General features: G+C 60.1%; 2 protein-coding genes across 5 annotated transcripts in view; one reads left to right on the forward strand and one right to left on the reverse strand.

The window, feature by feature from the left end:
- The window catches only part of NLGN2 (neuroligin 2), a 14,981-nt gene extending 3,748 nt beyond the window's left edge, over positions 1 to 11,233 (reverse strand). Inside the window, exons 1-9 of one of the 4 annotated variants that reach the window (XM_081805799.1) lie at positions 11,096 to 11,233; positions 9,259 to 9,515; positions 7,963 to 8,667; positions 5,030 to 5,119; positions 4,554 to 4,604; positions 2,206 to 2,355; positions 1,834 to 2,019; positions 1,507 to 1,699; positions 508 to 1,104 (exon numbers count right to left, since the gene is read on the reverse strand). In XM_081805799.1, the coding sequence (XP_081661925.1) occupies positions 508 to 1,104; positions 1,507 to 1,699; positions 1,834 to 2,019; positions 2,206 to 2,355; positions 4,554 to 4,604; positions 5,030 to 5,119; positions 7,963 to 8,422 (1,727 nt within the window). In that variant the 5' untranslated portion in view covers positions 8,423 to 8,667; positions 9,259 to 9,515; positions 11,096 to 11,233. Of the gene's footprint in view, positions 1 to 507; positions 1,105 to 1,506; positions 1,700 to 1,833; positions 2,020 to 2,205; positions 2,356 to 4,553; positions 4,605 to 5,029; positions 5,120 to 7,962; positions 9,516 to 11,095 lie in introns of all 4 variants that reach the window. The other 3 variants (XM_081805800.1, XM_081805801.1, XM_081805802.1) reach the window with 3 other exon arrangements.
- Positions 11,234 to 12,524: 1,291 nt separating this feature from the next.
- TMEM256 (transmembrane protein 256) lies at positions 12,525 to 13,719 on the forward strand. Its single transcript, XM_006738906.3, has 4 exons — positions 12,525 to 12,734; positions 13,038 to 13,069; positions 13,315 to 13,395; positions 13,496 to 13,719. The coding sequence occupies exons 1-4, from the start codon at positions 12,650 to 12,652 to the stop codon at positions 13,637 to 13,639; spliced, it is 342 nt and encodes a 113-aa protein (XP_006738969.1). The 5' UTR covers positions 12,525 to 12,649; the 3' UTR covers positions 13,640 to 13,719.
- The last annotated feature ends 2,186 nt before the right edge of the window (positions 13,720 to 15,905 follow it).

The raw sequence follows: 15,905 nt of genomic DNA on the forward strand, positions 1-15,905 counted from the left end.
GAGACAGCCGGTGAGAGAGGCAGAACCTGAGCCTGAGTGAGACAGACACATTTAGGAACAGAGGCACAAAGACAGGAGCCAGCCAGCCGGGGTGAGACCAGCGAGCAAAAATCCAACCGATGGAAGAGAGTAGAGGAAAAGGCAGAGGTATCAGTGGATTCGAAGAGAGAGAGACGTAGAGGCAGAGACAGACAGACACAAATCCTTACCCAGATACACAGCCCAGGGCATCAGACGGAGAGCAGAGTGCCAGGAGAGACAGACCCGGAGCCAAAGCCACCAAGGGAGCCCACCCCCCGGAAGAACAGGACCCTCTCTGACACGGCTGAATCTCCAACGGGCAGCCCGGTGCCTGGCACAGAGAAAGCGTCCAGCAGGTGTCTGGGTCGGGCAGGCAATGATGGAGGAATGACCGTGGGAGGAGTGAGGGACAGGGCGCCGAGGATGCTGGGGGTGTGTGCCTTGGCCTGCAGGGGGGGGACCCCACCCAGCCCCGCTGACCCTCACCCAGTCTTGGCGAAGTTGGTCCAGTAGGTCATGACCACAGCGCTGAGCATGACGTCATTCTTGGAGAAGTTGCAGGGGAAGAGGTCGGTGGCGCCCACCATGGGCACGCCAAAGACGTAGGGCAGCTCGTCCCCGTGCGCCGCGTCTGCCCACTCGGGCCGGCCCTCAGCCTGGCAGTGGTGGTAGAAGGTATAAAAGTAGACAGGGGACTGGTAGTCAGCGTGCAGCTTGGCGGTGGCCACAGCCGGGGCCACCCACTGGTGGTCTGTAAAGAGCGCCAGCAGAGTCTTTCTCCGCATTTCGCCATTGTCCCGGTCGGCCCAGTCGGTGTACATAAACTTGATGGTCTCCCGAAGCACGTCCTTGCCCTCCGGGTAGCCGTACAGGTTGTCCACAAAGTTGGAGACGGTGAAGTCAAAAGCGCTGGCGGACACGCCGTCCTCGCTCTCTGCGGAGTCCTCCACGAACTTGAGGCCTTCTCCTTGGTTGACGCCAATGAGCATGTCATAGTTGAGGAATTCGCCCTGCTGCATGAGGATCTCAGGGTCATCGGGGACGACGTCACCGTCCACCACGGGCCCGAAGGCGATGTGGTAGCTGGGGAGAAGGGGTCGGGGTCTCATCACCTGCTCCCTGGCCTCCTCTCAGCTCCTAGCCTGCCGGGCCCTCTGCTCAGAAGACCCTTCCTTCTCCCCTGGGTCAAATCTCCTGAGGCCTGCAGGGCACTTGGCCTCTCGGGAAGTCTTCCCCGATGCGCTTCGTGGCCCCTTGTGCACCCTCGCTCTGTTTGGGCGCCTCCACGTAGGGCAGGCTCCCGAGGGAAGGAGGCAGGGCCAGCAGAGGGGCCTGCAGCCGGACAGAGTGCCCGCGGGCACCTCTCACCCTAAACCGCCTTGGAAGCAGCAAGGAAGCCTATGATGGTTAGTTATCCCTGTCTGAACATCTCGGAAGCAGCAAGGAGAGCAGCCGCCGGGCCCCAGCCCTCCCCCACCCCCATACCGGGCGGGCTGCACGTCCTGGTCCACCAGCTCCCGGGAGGGCTTCCGGCGCAGGCACTCCACGGCCTCGGCGCTGTCCTCCCGGTCGCAGCCCACTTTGGCGGCCAGCAGCCGCGTGTATTTGAGCGGCTGGTAGTTGACCGACCAGCTGGAGATGGCCGTGCCGCTCTGGGCGATGGCCTTCTGGAACAACCCTGGCAGGACAGGCGCGGGCTTCAGGCTGGGCTGTCTGCGCCCAGGGTGGGAAGGCGGGGGATGGGGGGGAACCCGGTGGGGGTCAGCGTGTGGGAACGGGGCCGGGAGGGGCAGGCCGAGGGCTGGCCGGTACCTTCCGAATGGTGAGAGAGGATCAGAAGGTTGACGCAGGAGGCCCCGGCCCCCGATCCAAAGATGGTGATGCGCTCGGGGTCACCCCCAAAGTGGGCAATGTTCTCACTGAGCCAGCGCAGGGCCTGGATCTGGTCCAGGAGTCCATAGTTGCCTTTTGCAGCCTGATCCCCGGTGCTGAGAAAGCCTGGAAGCACAGGAGGAAAGGGGCTTCCTGGGGGTGTCTGAGCACCCTCGCCCCCTTTCTGGGCAGCTCAGTCCAGCGCAGAGGCCATTCTGTTTCTGCCGGGTCTAGAGGAACGCCGCCCACCGGGCTCCCCCCTCCGCCCCCCTGCCCAGACCCCAGCCCCTCGAGTTGGCTGCCCACCCTCACCGAGCACCCCCAGCCGGTAGTTGAGCGTGGCCACGATGACGTTGCCATAGGCGGCCAGCACGGAGCCATCGAACATATTCCCGGTGCCCTCCATGTAGGAGCCGCCGTGCAGAAAGAGCATCACCGGCTTCTTCCCAGAGTCCCGGATATCTGCGTGGGGAGGGGGTGGGCGGTGGGCCAGGGTTGGGGGACAAGAACACAGTCAGACCAACAGCAGCACCGCCCAGCTCCCAGGCCTGCGGAGGACCAGCCCGGAGCTCAGGGGACATGTCTCTCCCATCCCTGGGGGGGCAAGACCGGATTCCCCTCCCTCCCTCCCCAGGGAGCCCTGGCCGAAGGTCCCACCCCACCTCCTGCCGGCCTGCCCCGCGGCACTTCTCCAAATGCCAGACAGGCCTTCCAAGAAGCCTAAGAGGAGGGGGGGGGGACCCTCCCCAGGGCATCTGCTGGATCCAGGGGACCCCCTCCCCACACACACACACACACACACACACACACACACACACACACACGGCAAATCTCCTTCCTGCTCTGAGGCAGAGCAAACTCCCAAGGCGGGCTCTAGCGCTAGAGATGCTGGGAGGGTCCGGGCGGTTGCTCAGACTCGGGCCTTGGGTCTCAGGTCCGCGTGGTAGCCTGGTCTGTGGGTGAGGGGGTGCCAGCCTAGGGTCCCCGGGGGCCTGGTCTCCTCCCCGCCCTAATTCCTTTCTAGGTCACCTCCCCAGTTACCATGGCAACCCCCAGCCTAATTACCGTGGCAGGAGGAGGCAGGGTGGGAAAGAGCCTGTTTGATAAAGCCAGGGTACAGCTCTTTAGTCTCAGACGCCCCCCGCCCCGCCACTGGCCTGACCCTGGGTTCTGCACTGGACGCCCCTCTTGCCCTGTCCCCAAAGAATCCCATTAATCACTGCCACGTGACCAGGCTGAGGCGTGACAGACTCCAGAAGAGGGTGGGAGTCTGAGAGGGCTTGCCACGGTCCCCAAGGCTATCTGGCCAGTACCCTTCCTTGCAGCCCTCCATGATTCAGCCACAGTGCCCGGCTGGGGTCCCCCATGGCCCACAGGCCCTCCTCTCTCTTGACACTTGCAATCTCTGACTAGCCTGGGCATTCAACAAACCAGAGCCAGACCTGGGCCTCCACAGCCAGTCCCCAGCGGCTCTGCTCGCCTCCGTCCTCCTGCTAGAAACTTTTCTCCTGCCGGGAGGTGAGCCCACAGGACACTGAGACATTCCCCTCCACCCCTCCGGACAGCTTGCGGCGTCCAGTCTCTTAAGACCTTCTCTGCCACCTCCCTCCACCTGGTAGGCTCTGCCCTCTCCATGTCCTCTCCAAATCCTGCTCTTCTCCTCCTTCTGGAACCTCCGGTGGCCTTCCAGCCAGACTCAGGCCAGAGTCTCCTCCCTGCAAGGCCCTCTCTTCAAGTCCTCAGTTCTCCCCCTCCTCCCCACCCGGCACCTCCACTCCCAGTGTTGGGGGAGGAGTGGGTCCGAAAGGGAAGGAGCAGGAAGGGGGGCTGGGGCAACAAGAAATTCAAAACCAACAACAAAAAAACAGGATCAAGAAAGAAGAAAGAAAGAAAAAACAACAACCAAAAAGCAAGAAGCTCTCGGGGGGGCAGATTCAACAAGAAAAGAAAAAAAAAAACAACAACAACAACAACAAAAATCCAAAAACAAAAAACCAAAAAGATCCGTTTTTTTGGAAAAAAAAGAAAAAAAGAAAAAAAGTTCTTTGCATTTTTTTTTTCAAAATTTTGTGGTGAAACTTCAAGATATTGGGCCCTGTTTTCAAAAATTTCCAAATTCTTTAATTCGCTTCAAATGTCTGCATTTTCTGCATCTGACAGGCTTTTGAAAATTGGAGGTTTGTTTCTGACGTTTCAATTGTGCCATCAATTTGCCAACTTAAAATTTTTTTTTTCAAATTGTAGTTTTGCTCCAAATTAAAGTTGGTTTTGTTTTGTTTTGTTTTCAAATGTTACATTTCGCAAGTTTCCAAACAGTCCAAATTGCTGTCGAACTCTAAACATTTTATCCAATTCTTTGGTGGTTTTGTTTTGTTTTCTCTGACATTCCAATTTCTTTTTTCACTTATATTTTTGGCCGTGTTTAGCTTTGCTTGCAGGTTTGCTAGTGGGTCCAACATTGTTCAAATTTCGTTTGAAGTTTTCATAATTCTTTTTTCCAATTATTACAAATTTTTCTTTTCTTTTTTTTTTTTTTCGTTTTTAGTTGGGAGAAACGACTGAGGGGCCTTGAGGGCTGGGGGGGGGCATTTAGTTAGGGGCAGGGCCTTGAGCGTCCTCTAATCAGCAACCACATGCAGCAGCGGGATTTTTAAATCTACCTGTGTCTGGCGGATTGAGCGTCGCCTCGTCACGTTTTTTTGTGAGCGGACCTAAGACCGGGAACACAAAACAGAGAAAAAAGGACAATTTTGTGGGGAAAGATGGGGGTCGGGGGGAGGTGGTGGATGGGGAGGGGAGGGCAGAAAGCAGAAAAGGGGAGGGTGGAGGGCAGAAAAAATAAGCCAAAAAAAGCAAAATTTGTTCGCAAGAAAAAGAAACCAAGAAAAGAGAAAAACGTTTTCTACAACCCAAATTTGTTTCCCCTCCCCGGAAAAAGTCATGCCCCAAAGAAAAGGTTGGGTTTGGGGGGGTGGGGTGCCTGAGTGGGCTGAGGCCTGTTTTAAGACATATTGCCTTGGCTTGTCGCAGTGTTTGCTAATGGCTGGAAACGAAACGGTGTTAGAGGTGGGGGTCGGGGTGGGGAGGGGAGGCCCATCCCCAAGCCCCAGAGGCCAAAGCCAGCTGTGCCACTCACACAAGGCCCTCTGCGGGGCCAGCCCGGCACCTGCCTGTTCCCCCAGGCTGCGAGGGAGGGGCTGCAGCAGAAAGGACCCATCTGGAGGATCTGGAGGGCAGAGCATAGGATGGGGTTGGGGGCCGCCCGCCCCTGCAGCTCACAGGCCCTTCAAGCCCTCAGCTCCCCACTGGAGGGCTGGGGCCAGGTCAGCTAGGGCCGCCTGCCCGCCTGCCCAGCCTCTCACCCGGCCAGCATTCCTCTTCCATCTGCACTCAGGGGCCTGGCTTCTCACCCCACCTCCCCGATGTGGGGCGAAGCAGGGAAAGGGGTCATCAGGTCTTGCCCTCCATTTCACCTCTTCCCTCTGCACCCCCCAACCTCCTCCCTCACCCAGGCCTACTCTCCCCCCACCAAGAACGGTCAACTGCCCACCGGGGACATGAGCACCTCCCCCCCTCCCCCGCCCTGCCCGACGCTGCTCTGATGCCAGAAAGCCCCCCTCCCCAATTCGGGGTTCAGTCCACAAATAGGGAACAGGAAACACAATGCCCTGAGCCAGCCTGACACATAAGGGGCCAGGAGGTGCTGGGAGGCACGAAGTGTTCCCCTGGTCAAGGAAGGGCCCCAGACTGGGCTCAGAGTTTGGTTCCAGGCTCCTTTCAGAAGGGGGAATCGGTTGGGGGGGGAGCTGGAAGCCAGAAATCAGAGGGGATTCCCCCGTTGATTGGTTTCTCCTCATTGGCATGGGGACGGATGGGTGGGCAAGGTCCAGGCCAGCCTCTGAAGGCTTCTCCCAACTGGTGATGATTGCCCCATAGGGACCCATTAGGATTGGGGTCTGTTCTCTACAAAAGGATGGGAATGGGGATGAAGTCAGCAGGGCATGCGTGAGCGTGAGAATAGTGTGTGTGTGTGTGTGTGTGTGTGTGCACGCGCACCTGCCTGAGTCAACATCTTCCTTGCAGAGCTGGTGTGAAGATTCAGTGAGATCACCTGAATGTGTCAGGCCCCAAGCAGGTCTGTGATAAGCGATGGTTAAAAATACAGAAGGTGTGGGCCTAGGTGGTGTGGGGGGCAGGGTGGACATTGTGTGTGGAGGCGTTGGGGTGGACAGCCCATTGGTGGTAAGTCTTGGGTGGATATTCCACATGAGGGGTGAGGAGATAGCCCACCGAGGGGGACACTGGTGTGGACAGCCTACAAGGAGGCGGGAGTGGGGCGGAGAGGCTGTGAGTGGAGAGCACGGAGATGGACAGGCTGGGTGGAGGTCCCGGGGCGAATGATTCAGAGGCCACTGTGAAGGGCAGGCTGCTGGGGTAGGTGGCCCACGAGAGAGCAGGGGGATGCGGAGTGGGTGGCTCTCCCGTGGAGTGTGTGGCGGCACATAGAGTGTACTGGGGTAGAGTCTATTAGGGTGCTTGGGATCTGGATGGGACTGGAGTGGATGATACTTGCGTGCATTGTGGGCATGGGTTGCTAGGAGGCAAGGTTTCCATGGGAGGGGTATTACTGTGTTGGGGTGCGCGGCTGGGAGGAAGAACAGAGGGTGGATGGTTGGCCCAAGGTGCTGGAAGTGAGGGGTTTGAGTGCTTGATCTGCGGGTAGGGCGTAGACTTGCTGGGTGTGCTGTCCCAGCCCGAGCTAAGATACGGGTGGTCTGTAGGTAGAGTTGGGGTAAGCAAAGCTTGGGACGTGTGGAGGGTGTTGGGGACTGTGGTGTGAGTGGCCACGTGCAGGGTTATTGGGGCCAAGGTCTCTGTATGGGTGTTACTAAGACACATGATCTATAACTGGGGATACTGGGGAGCATGGGTCTATGTGGGCGATAGGGTACACAGTTTCCGAGAGGCGTTGGGGTGTGTGCTGTGTGTGCTGTGTGAGGGCCCTGAGAATTTGGATACGTGGGACGTTGGAGCACGTGGTCAGCGTGCAGGTTGGCGGGGTACCTGAGCCCGTGTGCTGAGGAGCTGCGAGTCCCGGGGTGTCATGGCGCGTGGGCACCTGACCTGCGGGTAGCTGGTGCCTACGGTGTCCATACAGGGGTTCCTGGGTACCAGGCCCGTGGGTACAGTTGGAGGAAAACGGCCTGCTGGGGGCTGCTGAGGGAGTAGGGGGCCTCTGTGGAGTGGCAGAAGGCTAACACGGGGCGGTTCATGAGGCTGGGCTTGGGGGCCGGCTGAAGTTCTGCTGAGTGCCTCTGCTGGAGACAGGTGGAAGGTCCTCTGAAAGATACTCTGTGCGCTGAAGGTTGGCTCGCGCAGAACTTTCCAGGGCAGTGTGCTGGGAGGGGCTGGGAGCACTGCCGGGGGGAACTGGACAGCTCCTTCGCCAGGAGAACCGGCCCAGGGGTCAGGGAGCCCCGAGGGAAAGATGTCCTCAAGGGGATGGGCGCGCTGTGCTGTGAAGGAGGGGCCCTCCCTGATCCTTCAGGGGTGTGTCAGGGGTCAGGGGACAGAGGTTTCGGAAGAAGACGCTGGGGATGCGATGTGATGGACGCAAGTGTGCCCCGTGCACCCGGGGAGGAAAAACGAGGTGTCTCTGTTGCGTCTGAGGTGTAGAAGGAACCAAAGTGGGTACTTCTCAGGGAGAAGCGGGGGCCTGGGGGTGGGAGGCGGGCCGGCGCTGGGGTGGGTGGCTGGGGGCGGGGGAGATGCTTCCAGGGCCCGCTGGCCCCCCTTGGCCACTGAGCGTGTGCCTTGCAGGGCTGGGGTCTATCAGCCCAGCTTGGTGCCTGCTGCGCGCTCTGCGGGCACAAGGACCTTCTGGGGCGGCTGCCTGGCAGGCCCCCGTCTCACCCTCGGGGGGCACGCAGAGCCCGCAGGGCCACGCGGCCTCTGGCGGCCCCCACAGAGGCCCAGCTCCCGGCGGCGGGGAAGGGGGGGAGCCCGGGGGTCTGCGTGCGCGAGGGGGCGGCGTCCGCGGGGTGCCCAGCCTGGTGCCCGCGCCCTTACCGTCCTCGGTGGGCACGTAGAGGTTGAGATACAGGCAGTCCTCGCTCTGGTTCTGCACGTAGGCGGCGGCCGCCTCCAAGTTGTCGGTGAACCACACGGGCAGCATGATGGCGGGCAGCGCCCCGTGCAGGTTCTGCGGGCAGGCGGGCGGCAGGGTCGTGGCGTTGCGCACGCCGGGCCACGAGGCGGGGGCCTCGGGCGGCTGGAAGCGGCGGGCGCCCAGGGGTGGCGTGGCGTAGGGCACGCCCAAAAACTGCACGACGGGGCCCAGGATCTCGTTGTTGAGCTCGCGCCGCACGCCGCGCACTCGCCCGTAGGCCGTGTTCACCACCGGGAAGCGCTCCTCCCCGAGGCTGCTGAGGCCCAGGCCCGGGCCGCCCGGGGAGCCGCCGCCGCCGGGACCCCCTCCCCCCCGTTGAGCCCCTGCCAGCCCCACCAGACACAGCGCCAGGAGCCACATGCTGATCGGGGGACCCCCCCTCCCTCCCCGGGACCCCCCCCCTCGGAGAGAGAGAGAAGGGGGGGGAGAGGGAGGGAGGCCCCCCCTCGCCCCAGTAGGGAGGAGGGGGCGGGGGAAAGGAGGGAGGAGGGGGGTGGGGAGGGACCTGGGTTAGACTGGACCGAGAAGGGGTCTGTTCCTCTCCATGGAGGGGGCAAGGGGTGGGGAAGGGGAAGGAAGCGGGAGAAGGTGAAGGCAGGCCCGACCTGCAGGGAGGAGGCACGGGGTAGGCAAGAGACAGACAGACAGACAGACAGAAAAATACAGAGAAGTGGAAGAAGGGAAGGGAAATTGAACAGGGCAGACAGAAGGGAACAGGGAAACAAGAGACAAGTGGTTAGTGACTTGGAATTCAGACCAAGTTGCCCCCCCTTTCTTCCGCCCTCAGGCCCCCTGGCACCTCCCCCCACTCCCAACCCCAGCAACCCCATCCCCAAAGCAGGGACCCAGATAGAAAAGTCTAAGGCTAGGGATAGGGTCAGGACGTGGTATACGCCCAGGACAGAGCCAGAGGAGAAGGAGGGCCAGCTCCCTAGACCCAGCATGCCCCCCACCCTTCCAGCTGCTTTATCCCTCCCAGGCAGGCTCTCCTCAGGGACTCAGGAGTCCCAGTTCCCATCTCCCTGGGAGGGATGAGATAGACAAGGAAGAGAAAATAAAAATACCAAGTCATTAATTAGCAGGAAGTGGCGGGTTTGTTTATACGTGTTAATTACTCCTGAGCTGTAATTTCATGGCACTGAACCCCCACCCCAGGCCAGACGGGGGCCTTTCTTGGGACCACACAATCCCAGCACCTTTTCCTCCCTTCAGCAGCCCATTCCCTACGGATCTGTGCAGCAGGGGAGGGGGGACCCCTTTCCCCTAGGTCTTCCTCATTTCTTCCATCAGAAGTTAAGGTGCCTTGAGGCAGGGGCTGGAGTAGGGAGGGGATGCTGCTGGAGGGGCAAATCCGGGACAGATGCGTGATCCTGCAGCCGGTTGCTGGGCGACGGGATGCTGCCCCGCAATGTTACCTCGGCAACTGGCTGCAGCTTTAACCCTGGAGGGGGGTCTGGAGGAAGAGAGGAAGGGGCTGGCTTGGTTATGGGGTACATTCAGGGCAGGAGGGCAGAGGCGTGAGTCAGAATGCTAGAGTTTCCCCCAACCTTAGCATAGAGAAAGAAGTGTATATGTTGAGAGGAGCGGGAGATTGGGGCATAGAGAACCCTAAAAGATCCGCCTCTTGCCCCTTGTTGGCCAATCAGAGCCTAGCCCTAGTGACCAGGCCTCTGGCTGAGGAGAAGGGATGCTGAGGTGGGTTTGGAGGGCATCAGATGCGGCCACAGACCGCCCCCCTCCCACAGTCTCCAACAGCCTTGGACCCCAGATGCCTCTTCCATGCATGGCATTCTGACCCATGTCCTGGGGGTTAAACCTCGGCTTTCTTCTCGTCCCATCCCAGCTATTTACCTCCCCTTTCCCTTGCCAGCCCCCCCCCCCCCCGCCCCACAGTTGCTGCTCTGAAGCCTGGATGCTCAGGACAGCAGGGGCAGGACAAGAAACAAGATCAGACCGAAGGGGCAGACACCCAGGTCATTTTGGCAAGCCCCCCCGTCCCCCCCCCCCAGCCGCCAGAGCTGTTTGCTGACGCGGGGTTTTCAGAGCCAGGCGCCAGCCCGCGGGTGCCTCTCTGCAGGTGTCAATTTATTCCAGAGATGAGGACACAGGAATCCTTACCACACACACCCAGTCATGCCTTCCCCCTCCTCAGGTCCTCTTAAGCTCCTGTCCCCCCATCAGCAGGCTTGGGGCTGGCTCCCTCAGGATCTCCTCTGTCTGTGCAGGGCTGGGTTCTGCTTCCATAGTCCCACCACCCCCTCCCCCTCCTACTAACACGGTCTGACTCTGCCCCCCCCCCCACTTAAGGTACTTTGGGTCCCTGGCCTCCTGGCTGCCAGCTTCTTTCCCTTCTTCCCTCCCACTGGAGCCCTCCCCCCATCTCTCTCCCCTCCATAGCGCTCCCTCAGAGCATCTTTCCCCGGCCTCTTCCAGCTTGCTCCGGCTTCTGCCTTCAGTCCTTTTCCATCTCTCTCCTCTACATCTCCCTCCTTGCCCGTTTCTCATCTCTCTCTCTCCTTCAAACCTCTTCCCCACGTTTCTCCCTTAAGCCCCTTCTCTCTCTCTCTCTCCCTCTCCCCTCTTTCCTACCTCTGTCTCCCCCATTTTCTCTCCCCATCTCTGTCTGCCACATCTTGCTCCCCCTCCTTCTCCCTATCCCTCTGCCTTGCTCTCTCCATTCCTGCCCGGGCCTGACTCCCCCAGCCGGGGAGAATTGAGGGAGGGGGGCTCAGGCCGCAGGTCCCCCCCCTTCCTGCAGTGGGGAAAATGGCTTGGCCGGGAAGGGGAGAAGGAGGGGGAGGGGGAGATGGGAACACACGGGGTCTGTGGGCCCATTCAAAGGATCATTCATGGGCTGGAGAGAGGCAGAGACAAAGAGACCGAGACGCAGAGACACGGCGAGAGCATCCCTAGGCGGAGACACGCAGACAGAGCAGCCTGGGGGGAAACCAGGCGCAGGGAGAAAGATGGGGAAAAGGAGACCCCAGTGGACCGCCACGCACCCCCCTCCACCCGGCCCGGCTTAGCTCCTACCTGGCTCAGCCCTGGGGCCGTGGTGCCTCCATCCAGGGCTCCGAGTAGGGGGCGGACGGGCTTTGGGAGGGGGGCGGCGGCCTCTGAGCCCCCGCGGCCCCGCAGGCCCAGCCCCCGCCCGCAGCGCCTCACCGGGCGGGGGAGGGGGATCGCCCCAGCCCCGGGGGGCGGGGCCGGGACCCAGTCGATCCCCGGGGAAAGGAGAGGTAGGGGATGGGGTCAGGAGGAACCTGAGAACAGGGAACCCCGCAGTGGGGCCGGCGGAGCGAAGAGGGGGCAACGAGAAAGGACTGGATTGGGAATCCACTGGCTCCGTGGGCTGGCTTCGAGGGACCAGAAGGTGGTACCGGCGGAAGATCCTAAGGGATCGGGTGCGGGAGGAGGTGTCCACGGCAATCCCCAGGGGCCCGGAGCCCGGGAGCGCAGGATCCGCGGTGCAGGGGCAGGGATCCAGCCGGAATCCTCGGGGAGGGGGAGGGATCTAGTCGATCCCGAGGGCGGGAGGGAGGGGGAGGTCCAGGGAGTCAGAGGAGGGCGGGAGCCGAGGCTGGAGCCCCGGGGTGGGGGTCGGCAGGGCTCCTAGGAGGGGAAGCGGGGGTAGGGGGGAGGCTTCGGGGGACGCTCAGAAGCCAGGAGGCCCGGACTCCTGGCTCCGCGCGCCAGGGCCCACCCGCCCCGCGTCCATCCCAGCCCGAGAGTGATGATCCGCCGGCGGAGCAGCCGCAGCAGCCCCGCGCGTCACCGCGCGGCCGCCTCCCCCGCCCCCTGCGGAGAGAGCGGCGCACACCCCTCGCTCGCACCCGCCTGCCCGCCCGCCCTCCAGAGTGTGGGGGGATTGGAGACGGTGGAAGGGGGCGGGAGCGGACAGACCGACGGATGGACGAAGCGGGCCGGGGCAGGGTGGAGACATCCCTCCTCCCTAGGTCTCCCACCCTCGGGGCTCTGGGGGTTGGTGGCTTGGGGGCGGGTAGGAGGCGGGGGGGGGGGGCGCGTGCTGAACTACAGGGGGCGGGGCATCATGTGAAGAAGGCGGGGCCTTGCATCTACGGGCGGGGCCATCTCGATAGTGGGCGGGGTTTGGCTGCGATGGGTGTGGCTTGGCTATCCGAGCGGCCGCCTCTTTTTGGGAGTGGGTCTGGTTTAAAGCTGGAAAGGAGGAGCCAGTGGGGAATGGGGCGGAACTTTGCGTGGGGACCGGGATCTTTGGAAATTGGCTGGAGGTGGCGGGGGGGGGGAGATAGGTGTTAGGAGAAGCGATCAACTTTGAAAGTGGGCCAATCCGTGACGCAAATCCTCTAGTCCCGCCTCCCAGCCCCGCCCCTCCCAGCCCCGCTCCTCCGCCCCTAATTGGTTCTCGTTTCTCCGCCCGCCAGACAGCTTCGCCACTCACCAGAGGTTTTACAAAGGCGCAAGTACCCGGGTGAGGACCTGGACGCTGAAATGAACACGGCCCCGATTGGGCACCCGTGGACATCATTTGCATGGGAGTCCGGGATTGGCTGGCCTCTCGGGTGGCCTGGGCGGTGTTCGTCCGGCGCGTGACCATCCGCTGCCATGGCCGGGCCGGGGGCTGCGTTCCGCCGCTTGGGCGCCTTGTCCGGAGCCGGGGCCTTAGGCTTGGCCTCCTACGGGGCGCACGGTCAGGGGGCTGGGGACGGAGCTCACACTGCGAGGGCGACGACCGTTGGTGGGGGGGGGGTGTCTAGTGCAGGGGCGGGGTCTGTGGGAAGTGCCAGACAGCCCTCGGAGAGCCTGACCCTTTTAAAGCCCCCCCCGCCCCGGCCCGGTCCAGTTTGGTTCCCAGAAGTGCCCATGCGTGTTTCCACCAATCGGAAGCCTCCTGGGGACATTCCTTATCGCCAGTGTCCACCTGGGTCCCGCCGGGAGTTGGGGCGGTCGAGGCCGGTGCTCGGACTGGTAACCTTTGCCTCTCCTTCCACAGGCGCCCAGTTTCCGGATGCCTACGGGAAGGAGGTGAAGTAACCGCGCTGGGGCTCCCCAGCTTCCGGGTCGACGAGCGCCCAAAGTCTGGGGTCGCCGCGAGAAGCAGGGGAGGGGCGGAGCGCGGGGCTCGGGAGCGCCGAGGGCGGCCAGCCTGAGCCGTGGGTGCCTGGGGGAGAGGCCAGCCGGGACTTCAGTTGGGGGCCGACCGGGATCCAGGCTCCAGCGTTGCTTAGGAAATGCACCCACCCCCACCCACCTTTCTCTTTTTCTTACAGCTCTTTGAGAAGGCCAACAAACACCACTTCATACACAGCCTGGCCCTGATAGGGGTGCCCCATTGCAGAAAGCCCCTCTGGGTAATCTGACCCCCTTGCCTAACCTTGACCAAGCCCCACCCGCTCCCTTTCTGTCAGCACTTTTCTTACCGGCCTGCATTCTTCCTTGTGTCTCCTTCAGGCCGGGTTACTGCTAGCCTCTGGAACCACCTTATTCTGCACCAGCTTTTACTACCAGGCTCTGAGTGGAGACCCCAGCATCCAGACTTTGGCCCCTGTGGGAGGGAGCCTGCTCATCTTGGGCTGGCTTGCCTTGGCTCTTTGAGCTTCCTGGTGTTTGATTTCTGGGCACTTCTTTGAGAGTTGGAGCAGGGAGGGGATTAAAAGAGAAAGGCAAATAAAGAACTTGAGTCTTTGTTCATCTTGGAGGAAGAAGGGTAGGGATTGTCAACCTCTGGACACCCTCCTTTTCCTGAGACCGAATCTTGGGTCTGGGGATTCTGTCCCCTTCCAAGTTATGAGGTTCTTAGACCAGGGGACATCAGGGTCATAAAGAGTGCTTGAAATAATGCGGAGTCTTACCGAAATGCTCTTTGGGGCCTGGGATTCTGTATTCTAATAAGCTCAGCAGTGGTTCTGATGCTCACTAGAATTTGAAGATGACTGTAGGGTAGTGGTTTTCAGCCCTGTCAGCCCACAAATTTCTTGAGCCCACTAGCAGTCAAGGCAACACAGGAAGAGGGCCATGAGTTATAAAATATTTTGCGGTTCAACACAGGGACAGATCATCATGTATAGGGGGCGGTCAGAAAATGCTTCACAGGGCTTGAGATGATCCTTAAAAGAGCTTTGTTGTGTGGAGGAGACCATGAACAGAGACAGAGGTGGGAAAGGGAGGGGTAAGGGGCTCCCCAGTCTTCAGTGTGGGGTGGGCGGAATTTTTGAGTTAGGCAGGAGAGGGAGAAAAGGTGGCAAGGCAGGCTGGAGCGGCACTCGCAGCAGGTAAGGACCCCGAAGAGATGTAGGGGGCAGCCAGGGCTCATCAAGTGGTCATCATGTGTCAGACACACATTACAAGGAAATTCAACCATGAACAAGACAGACACCATCCTTTCCCCATGGGGTTTCCCATCTAGGAGGAGAAACGGACTTGAACAACTCAACGTACAAATGTATCGGTGTGTGTTGTGCTTTGTGCTTGAAGGAGCAGAAGGGGGGGGGCAGGGGGAGAATGGGGTAGTGGAGGGAGTGCTCCCTTAGATGGGAAGGCCTCTCGAGGAGGTCCCGTTGAAGCAGGAGCTAGTCAAGCGCAAGGTTGGAAGGGGAAGTGTATTCCGGGCAGAAAGAATAGCTTTCAAAACAGACTACAAAGGAGCAGTTCAAAATCCTCGAGGCAGGAGAAAATCAGGCCTGTTGGAGAAGGAGCAAAACCAGTGTGGCTGATGGGTGGGGAGGCGGGGCCCCGGATGCTCGTGCGGGCCTTGCAGGGAGTGGTAAGGCACTTGGAATTCATTTGTAACACAGCAGTAAATGGCTGAAAGTTTTTAAAGTAAGAGAATGCTAGGATTTGATGTATACATTTAGAAGACGTGGGGAACCCATGGAGAAGAGGAAGGCAGGATGGCCGCAGGGAGACCAGTCAGGAGGCTCAGGTATGAGATGATGGTGGTGGCTTGGCTTAGGGTGGAAGAGATGGTCAAAAGGGCCCAGCTCAGAATGTATTTTGAAGGTAGTACTGATAGGACCTGCTGATGGACCGGATAGAAGGGGTGAATGAGCCGGAGACTTCTGGCTTATACACCTAGCTAGAGGTGCTGTTACTCGGATGAGAACAGAGAGGGGGCAGATCGGGGGAGGCAGGTCAGCAGGTCAGTTTTGGATGGGTTGCTTCTGAAATGCCTGGGATGCATCCAAGCAGGTAGTAGTTGGGGCGCTCAGGGAAGATCTGGACTCAGGTTTACTCAGCCCTCCCGCCCCTAGCCAGTCTTGTCTTCCATCCCACCTCTGCCCCATAAACGCCCTTGGAAGGATCCCGTGGATTGCTAGGACGTCCTGGTTGCCCGATCCAATGGATGACTTTCAATCTCGTCTTCTTCGGCCTCTGCAGCATTGGACGCAGTTGGCCACACTGTCCTTGAAACACATCCTGGCTTCTCTCACGCCACTCCTGGTTTTCCCTCTTTGCCGTGGCCGCTCTGCCCCTTTTCCTTCGCCATCTAGTTTAAATCCATGTTTTTCAAATTCTAATGAAAGAAACTTGGAACTCCTGTGTATACATATTTTAACATCAGCCTTGTCACTTTCCATTTTTGTGTATGTTTCATCAAGTGCATATCTATGTGGTATGTTGGAGGTGCGTGCCTAATTTTTTGGAAGGTGTGCATTCAAAAGAGTATGGACCGTTTCTCTAAATGAGAGGATCTTCAGGTAATCTCCTTGAGCCCTGTATCTTCAATTACAATCTGAATTATTTTTTTTTAAAGGTTTATTTATTTGACAGAGAGAGACACAGCGAGAGAGAACACAAGCAGGGGGAGCGGGAGAGGGAGAAGCAGGCTTCCTGCTGAGCAAGAAGCCCCATGCGGGGGCTC

Source organism: Leptonychotes weddellii, chromosome 15 (genome assembly GCF_054177405.1).
Source record: "Leptonychotes weddellii isolate Sample4059 chromosome 15, ASM5417740v2, whole genome shotgun sequence".
Classification (NCBI taxonomy): Eukaryota; Metazoa; Chordata; class Mammalia; order Carnivora; family Phocidae; genus Leptonychotes; species Leptonychotes weddellii.

Bases quoted from the DNA above. Each gene is read 5' to 3' on its own strand.
- TMEM256 (XM_006738906.3), top strand. From the start codon at position 12,650: ATGGCCGGGCCGGGGGCTGCGTTCCGCCGCTTGGGCGCCTTGTCCGGA. The intron at 12,735-13,037 runs GTCAGGGGGCTG...CTCCTTCCACAG, and splicing joins GGCCTCCTACGGGGCGCACG to GCGCCCAGTTTCCGGATGCC. The intron at 13,396-13,495 runs GTAATCTGACCC...TGTCTCCTTCAG, and splicing joins ATTGCAGAAAGCCCCTCTGG to GCCGGGTTACTGCTAGCCTC.